The sequence below is a fragment of the Amia ocellicauda genome, chromosome 10, assembly GCF_036373705.1.
Source record: "Amia ocellicauda isolate fAmiCal2 chromosome 10, fAmiCal2.hap1, whole genome shotgun sequence".
In the NCBI taxonomy this organism is placed as follows: domain Eukaryota; kingdom Metazoa; phylum Chordata; class Actinopteri; order Amiiformes; family Amiidae; genus Amia; species Amia ocellicauda.
Genome location: NC_089859.1, coordinates 8,068,801 through 8,087,691, shown reverse-complemented (window position 1 = coordinate 8,087,691; position 18,891 = coordinate 8,068,801). Strand labels below are relative to the sequence as shown.

The 18,891-nt window shown below is 39.9% G+C and overlaps 1 protein-coding gene across 1 annotated transcript; it reads right to left on the bottom strand.

The window, feature by feature from the left end:
* Positions 1-2,454: 2,454 nt before the first annotated feature.
* On the bottom strand, positions 2,455-8,604 carry LOC136759802 (uncharacterized). The gene is made up of 4 exons (XM_066714847.1): positions 8,363-8,604; positions 6,010-6,096; positions 3,364-5,643; positions 2,455-2,631 (listed from the first exon to the last, which is right to left on the bottom strand). The coding sequence occupies exons 2-4, from the start codon at positions 6,094-6,096 to the stop codon at positions 2,455-2,457; spliced, it is 2,544 nt and encodes an 847-aa protein (XP_066570944.1). The 5' UTR covers positions 8,363-8,604.
* Between the last annotated feature and the right edge of the window lie 10,287 nt (positions 8,605-18,891).

The following is an 18,891-nucleotide window of genomic DNA, read 5'->3' as shown; positions in this document are numbered from 1 at the left end:
ATAAATGTTTGCTTACTAAGCACTTTCTTCTGTGTCTAAGCATGTCAGTTAACACTGTTGTCTGGTTAGAGGTGCAGGTGTTGCAGCACATGCAACTGGCATTTACTAAGAAAACATTTGCTACTCTGAGTTGATGCCATGCTTTTATTTTGACTGTTCTTCACAAATGTAGATACCTCTCTCCAAATGAATGAATATTATTTATAATTTTATCAAGCAATACATCTATTACTCCTTTTTTGTTTTTGGATAACCTATTTTCTTGATGTCTACCACATCTGAGAGCTTATCACAGTCGAGTTATTAGAAAAGGGTACAGGAAGAACTATGTACAACAGTAAAATATGCACATATTATAATCACCAAAATAACATTTTATTTAAGCTGGCAGACACAAATAAATGAACTTCAAAGATATTTACAGTTTCCAGAATATATGGAGAGAATCAGAAAGGTAAATAAGGTTTCAATAAGTTTAAGAATCTAGGATGGGTCTCAAGAAGAAAATAAATTAGAGATCAGATTGATTTAAAATTTGCAATTGAATAAACAGATCGGACTTATCTTCAGTTTAGATTTGAACACAGAGCCTAGGGGGCTCTGGCAGTTATAGACAGAGAATACTCCCGTTTTTTAAATCCTTCATTGTTGATGGATTTATTTTACTGTGTTTTTTATGTTACTGAGATTAAATGACTTAATAAGTGCATTCTCTTTGCAGACTCTTCAAATTGGAGACAGATGGTCATATATCTGCAGAGACACATGACCAGCCCATGACATACCTCAGACTCTTATGGCAGATGTAATGTGGGGGCAGGCGTAGTCCGCCCCTGCGCAGATTTTTTGGCGAGCAACAGTTGTTGAAACATTGAGGTTTCACTTCTCTGCACACAACAAGGGCCTCCTTAGTAGAAGAATTCACTGCATTTCTCTTATTGGAGGAGGGGTGTTTGTGGTTTGGGGGATTCTCCACTCATCCCAGTTCTCAGCTCACTCACACATCCCCCCACCTGTTGATCTGGCCTTTGTGTTTTTGCTGGGTCCAGGTCAGTTGAAACTACATTTCCTAACAACAGTTCAATCTTCCTGCTTCCTGCAGCTGTGGTCACACTCAGTCATTTATGGAGTTGGATTGAGTCTTCTAACCCTTTGCTGTTCTTCAGAGTATTTTTTCTTGAGTCTGGTCATAGATGGCAGGAGCTCAGCAGGTTTTAGGAGTCTCTTAAATCACCGACATCGTGAAAAAGTGTTGCTGATTTAATTAAGCAAATTAGTCCAGTTGTGTTATGTGAATGTCACGCAGAGCTAAGGGGCAGTAGCAAACAGAGAGTCGTCTGACTGAATTCAGGGGACTCTCTGTTTTTTCTGGGTTCTGAATTAGGGCACTTACATTTTTGTTGCAAAATTAACTTAACTTACAAGGCATGTTTTGCTCAGACACCTCCCATAAACGGATTACACAAATTATTCAGATTAAGTTGGGCCCTCTCCCCACAAACCTAAAGTAATCAACTCCAAGAACTAACTCATTATATATTTGGAAGCCTCAGAGATTTAAAAAAAATCATCTTATTTGGGGGATTTGTATCAAAAGGTAAAAACGTGCGATTAGGGCAGCTTGGCCCCCTGTGACAAAATTGATTTCTAAAATGAGAATATGCTACTTTAGCTGGCAAGATTTGGTTACTTTGTCACAATATAGGCTTAATTGTTTGGAGTATCTTTGGATTTGTAGCAAAGGCATTGGAGTTGCACACATCCCCCAGCCTTTGTATTAGTTTTTTTATTGCATAAACAACATTTTTTAAACCCCTAAGAGTAGAAAATATATTGCATGATTCATTTTTAAAAATAGGTCATACCATATGCCGGTTGTATTTGCCATAAGGGAGACCCCTGCTGTTTATAAAGGGCTATGGGGATGTGTTTCTTGAAAAGAGACTGTCCATCAAGTGTCCCTGGTTGCTAGCATCTGGTCATCAGATCACATCCCCAGCTTGATGCAGGAATTATTAAATTTCTCAAACCTCACACATGGATATTTGCAAAAGAGCAAGCCTATATTATTTTAGACATGGCAAAACAACAACTCAGAAACAGCACACTTTCATAAAAATGGTTTTTAATATATTTAAGAAATATCAGTCATTTATGTATTTTATTTATATGGAACATGCATAGTCAACTTTAAAAAAATACAAGTGCAGTATAAATGAACAAAGAGAAATTGTGTTTGACCTGGATTATTAAATAAAACGGAACTATACCCATAAATCGATTATGTGAGTGACTTTTCACAAGTTGATTGTTTATTCTAATTACATGACATTTGTAGGTTATAATTTAGTCCCATGTTTTTCAAACTCAAATTAACTTTAATCGTTTTAACCAGTTGTATTGTTAACTCTATTGTTTAATCTGTTTCCAGTGCTGGTTTGCTGGTGAGATGTGTCAGTCGATCACGGCGGGTGTTTGAAGATTATCCTGAACCCATTCCAGCAAGGAGATGTGAAGAGAGCGCCCCCTGGCTTCAGCTTGCTGTCTTGCATGACAGTAGTTGAGCAGTGAGGTCAACAGGTCTCCCACGGTCCAGGTATTCGTCACTGCAATACGCGCCACACTGGACAACTGAGCCACAGAACAACATCACAGTTCAATAACTCAGACTCAAACAGGTATTTTATTAATATCATGATGAAACATCTAAGGCAGTGGTTTCCAAATTGGTCGTGGAGTACCCTCTGTTCTGCTGTTGAATCCTTAATTGAACTTAGAATGTAATATACAGTTCAATTAAGTAATTAATAACTCAGTTGGAACAAAAACTAGCAGGGCAGGGGGTACTCCTGGACCAGTCTGGGAATCCCTGATCTAAGGGATACCAATGCCCTGTAGGTATTGTGGATATTGTGATGTTTCTCCAGTCTAAATTATTTAGAATATAAGTTTTTACACTTTATTTGCAAAAAGAAAAAAGAGAGGAATAAGAATGCAAAGTATAAGTCTGTTCCACTATGTTTTCCTTATTTATTTAGTTGTTTGTTTGTTTAAATGTAAATATAATGGACACTTTCTGAAAGTGCATGATGTAACTGGTCAGCTGTAAGCTACTCACACACATAGTCTGGAGTTGTTAAGATACTGGATGTGGATATGTCACAGCAACCCTTTACCATACAGTTATGATAAAGATATAATACATTTAGATATCAAAATTAAAGATAAAAAATTAGAATAGATTTCAATGGATCAGTAAAAGCAAGAAGAATATTCTCCTAATAAGGAAAAGCTTGCTTAACTACAAAACAGATGCACATTTATGTTGGATGAATACAATAAGAAAACTATATTTCCACTCACCTGAGATTGAAGTTGCTCAGTTGGAGTTTTAACGTGCAAAGCAGATATTTGCATCTGGGAGACAGCCGCCCAATGGAGCACGCCCTCCAGCTGCTGTGTGCTGATGTCATTCTGAGTGTCCAGCTGAGAGACCACCCGGGCACCTGGTCTAAGAGCATGTGGTTGGAGTCCTGTCTTGGGCAGGGCTTTATTGAGTTCACTATAAGAAGCCTCACCTTGATGTGCAACACAGGCCTTCAGAGCTTCTTCCAATGAATGTTCCACAATCACTTTAGCCAGTTCCTCTGTATGAGAGCCATTTCTCACTTTTGGTTCTGGCGTGTTGGAATTCAGTTTGGTTGGACTTCTTCCTGACTGGGAAGTTTTATTCTCTGCCACTGACAGAATAGAATGGGCCACTATGCCTTTACTCAGTCCTTCGGCTATTTCTTCAATGGGATTTTTAGGGTTGGCAGCAGTGTGATCCTTCAGTTCTTGGACAACTGGAAGCAGAATATCAGTGATCAGCTGCCTAGTAAAGCTGTTCAGGTCTGCCTTCTGGGAAACCTGAGGATCGAAGTTTGTGTCACAAAGAGGGGCCTTAGCAGCAGGAATTGTTCCTGGCAAGTCTCTTTCTGTTGCCGGATTATGGATTCCTTCTTTGCCAAAGTTTGCATTAAACGGCTGGCTGACTGTTTTGTCATGATCTGAGTGAATGCCATTTTTGTCTGCCTCTTCTGTCTTTCTTGATACCCTGGTCATGACCTCTAATGAGTCTTCTATTATATCCTTTGCCCACTTGTCTGCAATGTTGTGCAGGGTGGCCTCAGAAAGTGGATGACTGCCATTCCCTATAGGTGCTACTTTGTCTATGTTTGTGTCATTGATTTGAAGCTGCAGGGATGGAACCTCTCCTTTTATTCCCTGAGTTGTTCCATCAGAATAATGTCTCTTTGGGGGACATTCAGTCTGCAAAGGAGCCTGCTTCGGAGAAAGTCCTGCAGATGTGCTGTCTGTGACGGTCACCTTGTTTGAGTCTATCAGACTGCAGTTGAATATCTTTGAAGCCAGCTGAGATGCATAATCAGATAACCCCTGATTCTCCTCAAAACTCTTTCCAGGTGACCGTGACGGATTATCCTCTACTACCTGCCCACCCGTCTCTTCCTCCCTATCTGGACTTATTCGGAAACATTCAAGAGACAGAGAGCGGATGAGTTTGGCCACAAATTCTGCTTTGCTCTCGTTATGTTCCTGGGCCTCTTGGGGTGAGTGAGTGGGGTGGTCCTTGGGGGTTGGAGGAGGTGGTGATGGGAGAAATTCCTTGGCCAGTCCACCTTTCAACTTCCTGGTGAAACTGTCACGGCTCTTGCCTATATCAGGGACCAGAGGAGTCGGTGGAGGGGCGTCAGGGTAGTCGATGGAGCCCTTGCTGGGGAGGCCAGTTTGGGTTAGGATAGAGCAACAGTTGTTTGTGGTCAGAGAGCCAGAGGAGCCTGGGCGATGATATCTTGAAAGACATGGGCAAGGCCTAGAAAAAGTTTCATTCTCCACCTCCCCCACTAAACCAGAGAACCGATAGGACAACTGTGGTTGGCTGCAGTCTGAGCTCTTCTCTGTGCCAGTCCCAGTATTTCCAGCCTCCACATCCAATGCAAAACCTTTCCTTTCCGGCAGAGATCCTGAGATGAGGCACATTATTTGTTGGTGTAAGTCATGCATACATTCCATGTTCAGATCTTTTGACATTTTGGATGCAAACTCCTTAACTATAGACTGGAGGGCGTTCCGTTTCTGCTCATCTATAATGGAGACCTGCCTAGGAAAAACATGACACTCAGACCTGGCTGTATCCATCTCTTGCAGGGCTTCTTGAATAACAATAGAGGTGAGCCCTTGAGCCAATCTCTCCATGGCATCTTCAAGGTTTAATTCAGCAGGATGCCTATGCCTATCAATATCTCCATGTCTTGTCCCTGCATGACCTGGGGGTCCATGGGAAACTTCAGGAGCCCTGCCTGACAGAGGAATTCCCTTTTCTCTGGGTTTCCACTGACTTTGCACAGATCTCATTATATCAATGGCAAGAGAGTTGGCATAGCTGGGAATGTTTGTTTCCGTGGGTGCTTGCACTGTGACCCCCATAGAAGGTGCATCAGTTTCCATTTGTTGCTCCACAGAATCCCTCCTTTGGGCCTCACGCAGAATGTGTGTGCATTCCCTGAGTGTATTTAACACAGCAGGTGTGTTGAAAGCAGGCCTGGAAGCCGACCCTGTGTTCAAAAGAATGTCTCCTTGTGTCTGAAAGCAAAGAAAAATCATGAATATTGTAAAGAGGATGGATGGCAATGACAAAATATTTAGCCATGTTTAAATTAAACAAAAATGTAATGACTTTTAAAAAAACATATTTTTTGCAATATATATTTTAGAAATGTCAAATGAGAACAGTTTTCAATATTTCGATGTTGCTTCACAGTTTGATTAGTAATGAGTTGAACTGTGAACTGGGCTGCAGGAGATGTTGACATACCAACTAAACAGTGGATTAAAATGTTCATGTCTGGTATTTAATAAATGTGTTTGTCTCCATCCTGTGGTACCTTTTGGAATACCACAAACTAGTTCTATAATTTATTCAGCAATATTTATAAATGATAGACATACCTGTTCAGGGTCTGTACCTGTTCCCAAGTCAATGCTTAGTTCACATAGCCTCAGTCTACTGCTTAACCACTCTTCCTCAAGTGACATCTGTTAACCGAAAATAAAAAAGCCTTTAGCCCTGCACAGTAAAGTAAAACCTCTAAAGACAACCTCTGGTACAGTCTAAATAAAAACTGATCAGCATCTTTCCATAACTATTTTTAAATGATAGGATTCACCCAATTATAGACCACAGTGGATATAAATATTTGTATTAACATGCCTATGATGTTTTGTTTTTATGTGTGTGGACATGTCAATACAGACCTGTATTGGGTTGGAGATGGGGGTCAATATAATATGACTGGAGCTTGGTTTCACTTTATAACTGCTAAAACCAATACAGCTTGGCAGTACTCCTGCCCTGAGTGCATTTGCCTGAGCTGTCTTTTTGAAATTAGAGTACATTTCTGGTAGTTTCCAGACTCGGTCACGGGGTACACAGGAAGGAATGTGGTTTTAATCACAGAGCAACGGTTTGCACATCAGTTTAAAGAAGCGTGCCTAAATGCAGAACACAGGCCTGTTCTGATATGAATATTTACACACTGGAGTGGGAGGGCCTCATTTTAAAGGCAAATGTGTTAACTGTAACACATATCAAACACAGGAAGTTAAACTGCAGCAGGAAGGAACAGCTTTAAAAAAAAATCTGATTGATATCTAGACATTATTGACTGCTAGAATTCATAAAGCAGTGTTTATGTTATTTATTTATACATGGGATTTAAAGTTGCTTTCAAAAAACCCAAGGGCACTGTACAGAAAGTTATAAAAACAAGAAAAAGAAAGATAGTGATCTTACTCTCACAGAAGGAATGGTGGGCCTTTTTTTTACAAGGCCTTCAGCCTTTACTATAATAAAATCCTCTCAAACAGTATGTATTTTACAATGGCCAAACAATGGGGATTTTCACAATGGGGAACTGGAGCTTTCACTGGGCAACAGCACAGCATACAGTGAACACTGCACTATATTTGGGGTACCTTTGTAACCTTATTTACATCATGCAGTTGCTCAGAAACCAAAGGCAGTAATCTTCTTATGATAGTATGTCCTTTAGAAAAACCTTAGACGAGTCTTTCCGACTGTCCGTCTCCAGAGCGCTTCGTTTAGTTGACTAAACTGCTTAAGTAATTATTCTAATTAAATCAGACCCTGAGTGTTCCTTGTGCACCTATCTGTAGCGGGAGTACATTTTGAACCAGAATTAACCAGTAGTGATCAGAATGCTGTAGTCTGTTCATCTGTGGATTCATCTTTTATAGATCATTATTAATTATTTGAGTTTAACAACTGCGCCATCCATAAAACAATTTGGTGAACTGGGCTGAAGTATCAGACAATGTGGGCAACTAATAACTAAATATACTTCCCGATCTTTCTACCTTTAACAGTACCAGTATGAACACGTCAGTGAGTCATTTGATTGTTAAATAATGTCATTTATATTATATTAATTAATTAAATCCATTAATGTAAGCAAATTGGTGATTTACAAAGTAGATAGTATGTCCCTTGGTTTTCTTTGGCAAGCCGTGAGTATTGGTTTCTTTTGAAACTGTTGGTTTAACAGCAGGGGCTCCAAACTAAAATGCTATAGATCTATTTGAGATGCTATACTCATACTCAGGCTTGTGACAGACAGGTACATCTCTGTATAATGGGAATCATGTGAATTAAACTATTGGACTTTTTAAAAACATATTTATTACAAAACAGCTGTTTGAAGCATCTTAAAAATCAATCTGCTTTGCTTTACATACATGTAACCTGGTGACAAAAGACAGTATGTGGTGATTTCCACAAATATGTTACATAATATTATCAGGTGAAGTACTGCATTCTGAGAGAAAAACACAGTCCTTTATTTATGTTTCCTTATTTTAAATCAAATGAAACACATTTAAATAGAAGACTGTTATTAATTTACATAACATATGTAACATTTATGTGAAACAATATAATTAAATTATACATGTTATATAATGGATACATATATTTGTCAGGGTCAGGTCAAGTCAGGGATACAAGGTAAAACTTTTAATAATCAAACAGAATCAGACTACAGTTGAAGAAAACAAAAATACCTGTGTTGTATGTTGGTAGAAAAATGTTATCATCTTCTGAACTAGTCTGACAGCAGCTGTGTCAACCATTGTTTGGTCTGACTTTTTCCGTTTCAGTTTTTCACTGAAGGTAACTAACAGCACATATATATATATCTATATATATATAGATATATATATCGTTTTATTAATGAGAATCGTAACAAACTACATGTAAACTTTTAAAAGAACCAATTCTACTCACCTTGGGTTTGCCTGACCACAAGAAGAAATAAATATTCAGATTTTAAAACTCTTTTTACGAGTCTTCACAAGAATGAGATGAGGAACTGAGTGATGGTGCTGCAGTAGCTGTGAAATTAAAATGACTTCCTGTCAGAAAGTGTCTGCTGTTTCAGGAATGGAAACAGACTGTTGGGCTGCCAATCTACCTATAGTGTCAGAAACGCAGGTTACATATTCTCAGTGTGCTCTCATTAGAACAACTGTGGGCCAACAGAGAATAATAAGAATTTGTGGAAATGTGCCTAAAAATAAATATTGTTGTTAATCTGTGATATTGAACACGCTTTTAATGAAAATTCAGTAAATGCTTTGGTTGGGTTCTACGTTTATATTCTGCTTGTAGTCCAGGAGAGTCAGACTCGATCTTCTTACTAGACATCCCAACTCCCAAAGTCATATAAATACATTTAAAACAGATTTTTTCTTAAGGGCCTACCTTGGCAGCATAAGCTTGATGTTATGGTGATAATTATTTGCTCTTAAAGAGGTACAGCCAGGTAATTTATATAAGAATGGATATGTACAAACATTGTAATTACAATTTTAGGTTACAAGAAATATATGAACATTAAAATGCTGGAAATAAGACTATTTACAATGTAGTCTCACTGATATTTTAATAGATTTTTTTTTATTATTTCACATGACAATAGATTATGGAGACAAAATGGGCAAAAACACTCTTCCTTAATTGAAGAGGTAACTCGCTTGTCATACGTGTTCTGCAAGTTAATTCTGGTTTGCTATGACTATTTTATTATTATTATGGGTTTGTTTGGGAGAAAAGTTTACCCTTTTGAAAAACAGGTACAATACATTGTTGTAAATTTCCCTATAAGCAAACTTTAGGTATACTTTAGTATATTTATAGGGCTGGTTGCACAGAACCAGATAAGTTCTAGACTTGCAACTACACTATACTTCTATTTATACTCCAATACCAGTAATGGGGGTTTATAAAACTAAATTAACTGTACTTATTTTGTGAAAGTGAAAACTTTTCAGATCATGCTTTGTCCAGCTGAAGAAAATAAAAACATTTTAAACATTAAACTGTTTAGTTTCCATATATGTGTGTGTGTGTGTGTATTATCTACAGAAGGTTCTCCTCTCTCCACAGAGACACGCTGGAGCTCTGTCAGAGTGACCATCGGGTTCTTGGTCACCTCCCTGACTAAGGCCCTTCTCCCCCGATCGCTCAGTTTGGCCGGGCGGCCAGATCTAGGAAGAGTCCTGGTGGTTCCAAACTTCTTCTATTTACGGATGAGGAAGCCACTGTGCTCATTGGGACCTTCAATGCTGCAGAAATTTTTCTGTATCCTTCCCCAGATCTGTGCCTCGATACAATCCTGTCTTGGAGGTCTACAGACAATTCCTTGGACTTCATGGCTTGGTTTGTGCTCTGACATGCACTGTTAACTGTGGGACCTGATATAGACAGGTGTGTGCCTTTCCAAATCATGTCCAATCAACTGAATTTACCACAGGTGGACTCCGATCAAGTTGTAGAAACATCTCAAGGATGATCAGTGGAAACAGGATGTACCTGAGCTCATGTGCATTTAAAGCTTTCCTTTGAAAAAAAACATCTATATTTGGTATATACATAGACATGGAAGAGTTTTTAGCTCACTGTGTGTGTTTGTGTGTACATAATGTAAAGAGAAACTGATAAACGACATGACTAAATGTATACACACAGTGGTTTATTACGATTAGCTAATCATCGATGATTGGAAGGAAAACAGACAGATCATAGTTTTATTTTTCAATTTTTATTTTTTTATTGTCAAACAATTGTAAATGTTACCATTTAATTTGTGCTCTGAAACAAAGCAATAAGGCATCACTTCACTGTAAAATGAGAGGTTGCGAATGCCGGTTATCTGAGAAAGGAAGCACTGGCCAAGGGGGAGTGATTTAGTTTCCATAGGAACCTATCCAAAACACTTTTCTATCAAAGCTGCCAATAGGCCCCCGTGTCCTGTGTGAGTCACTCGAACAGTCCCTTCCTGTGTCCTGTTTGAATATAGTGACGCACAGTGATGTACAAGGCGTACCGCTAGCTGAACCAGGTCTAGATAGAGGCCGCATCTGGGCTGCCCAAGAGTGAAGACCGCAGGGAACAGTAATTCAACAGTGTACAAAGTGGGGCAACAAAAGGTCAACTCTCGTGCCCTCCACTTACTACAGTAGCAACAGTCTCCAGCTCTCCTAGCACAGCTGGGAACGAGGCCACAGATCTACTGTACAGGACATACAGTGCGGGGCAACAGAACAGTTCTTGTGCCCTCCGCGTAACACAGTGGCAGCGCCCTCCTGCTCCACTGGCAGAGCTTCCTTCCTAATCAGACATCTTGGATCATATTTACTGCTTTGTAACCCAGTCCTGGGCAACCCTACTATAACAATACTGCAAGAAGCAGGAATAACCTCATTCATACCTTTCAGTTAAATGCCTCTCGACTCTAGCACACTGCTTTCATCCACACTGATTCCAGAGAATCTTAGACTAGGCTTTGAAAGTTCTGCTGAGGCTGGTTCTGCAATGTCTTACCTGGTATATTTCCTCTCTCTTCTCCCTCTCTCTCGGATACAGGCTAACACATTCCCCACTCTCTCCCTGAGTCTAGTGTTAACAGTGCACATCTTTTCCAGAGTGCAATTGAGCTTCTCCTTTCTAGCAAGGTTACTCTGGTGCTCAGACTGTAACTTGCTCAGGTCTTCCTGGGGAATGCTGCCGTTCCTTCCCTCTTCCTGTCCCGGTGCAGTGAGGAGAATCTCAGCCTGACGAGTCAGTACCGCACACATACAATGAGGGAAAAAAGTATTTGATCCCCTGCTGATTTTGTACGTTTGCCATCTGACAAAGAAATGATCAGTCTATAATTTTAATGGTAGGTGTATTTTAACAGTGAGAGACAGAATAACAACAAAAAAATCCAGAAAAACTCATTTCAAAAAAGTTATACATTTATTTGCATGTTAATGAGGGAAATAAGTATTTGATCCCCTATCAATCAGCAAGATTTCTGGCTCCAAGGTGTCTTTTATACAGGTAACGAGCTGAGATTAGGAGCACTCTCTTAAAGGGAGTGCTGCTAATCTCAGCTCGTTACCTGTATAAAAGACACCTGTCCACAGAAGGAATCAAACAATCAGATTCCAAACTCTCCACCATGGCCAAGACCAAAGAGCTGTCCAAGGATGTCAGGGACAAGATTGTAGACCTACACAAGGCTGGAATGGGCTACAAGACCATCGCCAAGCAGCTTGGTGAGAAGGTGACAACAGTTGGTGCAATTATTCGCAAATGGAAGAAACACAAAATAACTGTCAGTCTCCCTCGGTCTGGGTTTCCATGCAAGATCTCACCTCGTGGAGTTTCAATGATCATGAGAACGGTGAGGAATCAGCCCAGAACTACACGGGAGGATCTTGTTAATGATCTCAAGGCAGCTGGGACCATAGTCACCAAGAAAACAATTGGTAACACACTACGCAGTGAAGGAGTGAAATCCTGCAGCGCCCGCAAGGTCCCCCTGCTCAAGAAAGCACATGTACAGGCCCGTCTGAAGTTTGCCAACATCTGAATGATTCAGAGGAGAACTAGGTGAAAGTGTTGTGGTCAGATGAGACCAAAATCGAGCTCTTTGGCATCAACTCAACTCGCCGTGTTTGGAGGAGAAGGAATGACCCCAAGAACACCATCCCCACCGTCAAACATGGAGGTGGAAAGATTATGCTTTGGGGGTGTTTATCTGCTAAGGGGACAGGACAACTGCACCGCATCAAAGGGACGATGGACGGGGCCATGTACCGTCAAATCTTGGGTGAGAACCTCCTTCCCTCAGCCAGGGCATTGAAAATGGGTCGTGGATGGTATTCCAGCATGACAATGACCCAAAACACACAGCCAAGGCAACAAAGGAGTGGCTCAAGAAGAAGCACATTAAGGTCCTGGAGTGGCCTAGCCAGTCTCCAGACCTTAATCCCATAGAAAATCTGTGGAGGGAGCTGAAGGTTCGAGTTGCCAAACGTCAGCCTCGCAACCTTAATGACTTGGAGAGGATCTGCAAAGAGGAGTGGGACAAAATCCCTCCTGAGATGTGTGCAAACCTGGTGGCCAACTACAAGAAACGTCTGACCTCTGTGATTGCCAACAAGTGTTTTGCCACCAAGTACTAAGTCGAAGGGGTCAAATACTTACTTCCCTCATTAACATGCAAATCAATGTATAACTTTTTTGAAATGCGTTTTTCTGGATTTTTTTGTTGTTATTCTGTCTCTCACTGTAGCTCTCTCGGCTTGAAGAGCCTTCTTGAGGTCGGAAATGTCGGAGCACTTTTCTTTCAGCAGTAAACCCAGCTCATTCAGGAAGGAGACTGTTCAAGTGTTCCTGGAGAATGGTGCCTTTTCTTCTCAGGTTCAGCTTTGCAATGAGGAGTTGTGTCTGATCCTCTGGTCAGACTGTTTTGATCTTTTTCCAGAGCATCCCTGACATTCTTCACTTCTGTGAACAGATTTACAGTACATATTATTTTCTCCATATCCACCACAGATCACAGATACATTCTTGGGGAGTGTAACATTAATAGACACTGGCAAAAAATAAATAAAAGTTTTGGTCATTTTGGGGCTGCCTTCCAATGGAGCATAATGCAGTGAATTCAACATCTTAAAGGAATAATCCTTATATGGACTAGAGTCTAGAATTACACATGTACACTCACCTAAAGGATTATTAGGAACACCTGTTCAATTTCTCATTAAAGCAATTATCTAACCAACCAATCACATGGCAGTTGCTTCAATGCATTTAGGGGTGTGGTCCTGGTCAAGACAATCTCCTGAACTCCAAACTGAATGTCTGAATGGGAAAGAAAGGTGATTTAAGCAATTTTGAGCGTGGCATGGTTGTTGGTGCCAGACGGGCCGGTCTGAGTATTTCACAATCTGCTCAGTTACTGGGATTTTCACGCACAACCATTTCTAGGGTTTACAAAGAATGGTGTGAAAAGGGAAAAACATCCAGTATGCGGCAGTCCTGTGGGCGAAAATGCCTTGTTGATGCTAGAGGTCAGAGGAGAATGGGCCGACTGATTCAAGCTGATAGAAGAGCAACTTTGACTGAAATAACCACTCGTTACAACCGAGGTATGCAGCAAAGCATTTGCGAAGCCACAACACGTACAACCTTGAGGCGGATGGGCTACAACAGCAGAAGACCCCACCGGGTACCACTCATCTCCACTACAAATAGGAAAAAGAGGCTACAATTTGCACAAGCTCACCAAAATTGGACAGTTGAAGACTGGAAAAATGTTGCCTGGTCTGATGAGTCTCGATTTCTGTTGAGACATTCAGATGGTAGAGTCAGAATTTGGCGTAAACAGAATGAGAACATGGATCCATCATGCCTTGTTACCACTGTGCAGGCTGGTGGTGGTGGTGTAATGGTGTGGGGGATGTTTTCTTGGCACACTTTAGGCCCCTTAGTGCCAATTGGGCATCGTTTAAATGCCACGGCCTACCTTAGCATTGTTTCTGACCATGTCCATCCCTTTATGACCACCATGTACCCATCCTCTGATGGCTACTTCCAGCAGGATAATGCAGCATGTCACAAAGGTCGAATCATTTCAAATTGGTTTCTTGAACATGACAATGAGTTCACTGTACTAAACTGGCCCCCACAGTCACCAGATCTCAACCCAATAGAGCATCTTTGGGATGTGGTGGAACGGGAGCTTCGTGCCCTGGATGTGCATCCCACAAATCTCCATCAACTGCAAGATGCTATCCTATCAATATGGGCCAACATTTCTAAAGAATGCTTTCAGCACCTTGTTGAATCAATGCCACGTAGAATTAAGGCAGTTCTGAAGGCGAAAGGGGGTCAAACACAGTATTAGTATGGTGTTCCTAATAATCCTTTAGGTGAGTGTGTATGTAACCTGAAAACACTTTAAGGTTTAAGTATGTCTTTTGGACAAGTTATGGGGTTCATGAATTTTCTTTTGCTATTGTATCAGTCACCTCCAAATGCAGCTCAAAGAAACCCAACCACAAAAAAGGGAGATTTCTAGCAGCTGTGAGAAGTGACTGATATCATGTTTAATTTCAGTTGGTTTAATAAACATGGTTTATTTTACACATTGTGCATGTCTTCTCTTTACTGTCTTGTACTTTGTATATGAGTCAATGACAAATAAGGTTTGCAAAATGGAAAAAAAGAATGCACAGCAAAATGGATGTAAAATACAATTTTATGATCACAAGAATGTATTCTGTGTATTCTTGTTTGTTTTATAGCTTTTAAGATGGCATTTATATATTTTTTATAAGATTTCTGATTTTACCACCCAAGAAATGTCAGGTGGCGCAACTGTATATTAATTAAAAACATATATACGTTTAATGCATTTCCCACAACTGAAAACAAGTACATTTGAATCATTATACTGTCTAAAATATATTAGACATGCTACATTTCCCTTTACATTATTTTTCTATGGGGATTTTATTACATTTCTTAGAAACAGACACTTATTTATGTTTTTAAGCATCCAATTTCCCATATGGAGAATTAAAAAAAACAGAAAAACTGAAAAAACTATTTGTATACATTATATAAGGTGTTTATAAGGTGTATATTTATGACTTAACTTTGCAGTTGCAATGAAAATGAATGTTATAAAATATAAAATTGCTGGCTGCATCACCTGATATGCTCAATAACAATTGATTATCACAAAATACTGAGTTGATAAGACACAAAACATGGCTGCTGAATATGACAGCACTTCATTTGTGCCACACTGACATTCCTATGTGGCCCTCTACCTCCATCATGTGGCCAAACTTGGAAATTGCATTCTGCATCTTGAATGACAAGCATGAAAACGTCACATTAATTATTATTATTATTATTATTATTATTATTATTATTATTATTATTATTATTATTATTATTATTATTATTATTTCTTGGCAGACACCCTTATCCGGGGGAGACTTACAACATGCAAAACAAAGTGCAAAAATATAGTGAAGTACAAGGCATCAATCATTACAAATTCAATTTAACTAAAACACAGCAATTCAAAATAATACATTTTACAAATTCCAATTTACAAGTACAGTACGTGAGGTCCTACATCCTGGACGGTGAAAGCTAAGTGATGTCAAGATGTAGGGTTACAGTCTACAGGAAAGCTACAGGAAAGGGAGCAAGGAGGAAAACAATCAAGAACGCAAGAATGCTAAATGCTAGAATTAAGTGAAAAATACGACTGTACATTACATAATAGAAGCATGCAAAGCAGAAGGTAATATTAAAGTCCACTGACATTGCAATACACACCTCAAATGACACAAGCATGAAAACCTAAAATGTGTACTATATTGGATTAACATTGAAATTCACTTATTGAATAACAAGCATTTCAAGTACAAATGCCTGCAGAAATCTGAAACCTACTGATATAGCGTTGCATGCGACTTCTAATTATTATTATTATTATTATTATTATTATTATTATTATTATTATTATTATTATTATTATTATTATTATTATTATTTGCCATGCATGATAACTAAGCAGTATTATTAATTTGAGCAAAGGTGTAGGAGCTAATTATCAGTTTAATTTCTCTCAGTTAAAGAGTCTGTCTCAAAGGTTTCTGGGCCATACACAATCAGAACAATTTCTGGAAAATTGGTCACATTGGTGAACCTACAGGGAGTCATTCTGAAGACTCAGTACAATATAAATCACATTAAACCCTACAGGAGTAGAAGTGTTGAAAATAAGACCAGTAAACACTGACACTTCCCAAGACCACAGCTACATCTGATAAACAATGTACACCAGAGAAGACAAGAGCTCCGCAAACATTACCTCATCCAGCTGCTCTTTCTCCATTTAAGCAAATAGAGAAATTCAAGGTAGATCCAATCACAACCACAGATACCAATCAAAGTACCTCAAAAACTGTTGAGCCAAGGCCTTCAGTCATCAGATTTTTCCATGCTCAGAGGAAGGAAAGACATGCATTTCCAGACAAAGCTGAGGAATCAGATAGGGAGAAAGATCACAATATTACTAAGGCAGAGAAGGTAGTCCAGCCTGACTACAGCTAATCCCAGTCAGGTAGTCAGCAACACAAAACAAAGCAGTGCGGTAAAAGAAGCTGTTGCTCACTTAATTAGTTCTTCTTCCATCCCTGTTAAATGGTTCGAGTTCTGAAACACGGTTAAGTGCATTCATAGCGCTTTAGATTAGATTTAGATTATTTTTTAATTATTCACAAAGGCTATATGTTCTACTTTTATTTCTAAAAAAAATCAAAAACATCAATGTGATTTATAATCATTCAAATATTGGATTTGTTCAAACCAAGACCAGTATGGTCTATGGCATGCCGACAAGTAGAAGAAATAGCTTTGATAACTAACAGTTACTTATTATTAAAAAGAAACAGGTCAATGTCCTGGAGTGGCCCAGTCAAAGCCCAGACCTCAATCCAATTGAGAATATGTGGAAAGAGTTGAGTTATTTTCATAAGGTTGAAGGAAAATTGTGTAAGTTATAAAAATCTAAAGAAAAGGGAAGGCACACACTCAAATGCACTCCAAAGGTAAATTAGTATTGTATTGCTTTAATATATAGTTTATTTTTTGAGTGAATTTACATGTGTGGCTTCCCTTTTCATTTGAGATGTGTTGCTTTGGTCCCGTTGGTCTGAAACTCCGCTGTGCTGGGGGTGCGACTTCCTTAGTTTTTGATGGTAATATGTAATACAACAAATAAAGTTATAACTTATGAGCAAAATTACGTATTTTATTTTGAGTGCTTTGTCAGAACATCAGATTATTTAGCCAAGTGTATGTAAAAATAACAATAACATTAAAACTGTTGTTTTATGAGAACATTAGTGATGTGTTAAGTAAAATTAACAGGGGACTCCAGCGAGGAGACGCCACACAGCCACAGCAACAACAGGCAACCATGACGATCTCTCTGACTCCTGTCCTGCTCTCTCCTTCCTCTCGGCGTGCACCTGCGCGACATTGTATCCCTAATCCCTCCAACCTCATCTCCCTGCCTCTCCCCTCCTCCTCCCTCCCCGCTAAGCATCTCGGAGTCTCCCTCGATCCTGCTCTCCTACTCCCAGCACATCACCACGCTGACGTGCACCTGCAGATTCTTCCTGAGCAACATACGCCAGATCCGTCCCTTCCTCACCGACTACTCGACTCAGCTGCTCGTCCAGTCCCTGGTCCTCTCCCGCCTGGATACTGCAACTCCCTCCTGGCCGGCCTGCCTGCATCCACTACCCGCCGCTCCAGCTCATCCAGAACTCTGCGGCTCGTCTGGTGTCTCTCTGCCCCGATTCACACGCTACCCCACTGCTCCGCTCCCTCCACTGGCTCCCGAGAGCGGCACACATCCAGTTCAAGACTTTGACCCTCACCTACCGCTGTCTCGACCACACTGCACCAAGCTACCTTCAGTCACTCGTCTCTCCATACATCTCCACCAGACCACTGCGCTCCTCCAGTGCCAGAAGGCTAACTCTTCCTCCTCTCCACTCTCCTTCCTCCAGAGCCGCTCCTTCTCATCCCTGAACCCTAAGTGGTGGAATGACCTGCCCACTGAAGTCAAAACAGCAGAGTCCTTGACCTCATTCCGGCGCTTACTCAAGACGCATCTCTTCCCACAGCACTTGTAATATTAGTCCTCTATCCCTGCTAGATAGCACTTCAGCTTATTATGCTCCTCGCGTTCTTGATTGTTTTCCTCCTTGCTCCCTTTCCCGTAGCCCTCGTCTGTAACCCTACATCTTGACAGCACTTAGCTTTCACTGTCCAGGATGTAGGACCTCACTTACTGTACTTGTGTAAATTGTAAATTGGAATTTGTAAAATGTATTATTTTGAATTGCTGTTTTAGCCAAATTGAATTTGTAATGATTAATGCCTTGTACTTCTCTGTATTTTTGCACTTTGTTTGCACTTATGTTGTAAGTCGCCCTGAATAAGGGCGTCTGCCAAGAAATAAAAAAAATAAAATAATAAAAACTAATTTATTTGCACATTCATATTCTTCAGAGTAAATTAAATATATTGATCTCAAACATTTAATGGTAATGGTAATATTGGAATATTGGTAATGGAAATATATAAGACAATGTATTATGAGACAAATTAGAGAGTTGGAACCTGGGATTGCAGTGAGGAAACCTACTCAGAGCCCAGAAACAGCCCACATGAGGTCCATGCAGAAACCACATTTAACTCAGTGGAGCCCATGACCAAAATTATCTGGGACCCATGTGGGCAGCCCAGTTGGGAATACTGGCTGGGCCTTTGAACATAAGAACATAAAAAGAACATATGAAAGTTTACAATTGAGAGGAGGCCATTCGACCCATCGTGCTTGTTTGGTGTCCATTAATAACTGAGTGATCAAAGGATCCTAT

Coding starts and splice junctions, on each gene's coding strand:
- LOC136759802 (XM_066714847.1), bottom strand. CDS start 6,096: ATGTCACTTGAGGAAGAGTGGTTAAGCAGTAGACTGAGGCTATGTGAA. Junction 5,644..6,009: donor CAGGTACAGACCCTGAACAG/GTATGTCTATCA, acceptor CTTTGCTTTCAG/ACACAAGGAGACATTCTTTT. Junction 2,632..3,363: donor CTGAGCAACTTCAATCTCAG/GTGAGTGGAAAT, acceptor TCTGTGGCTCAG/TTGTCCAGTGTGGCGCGTAT.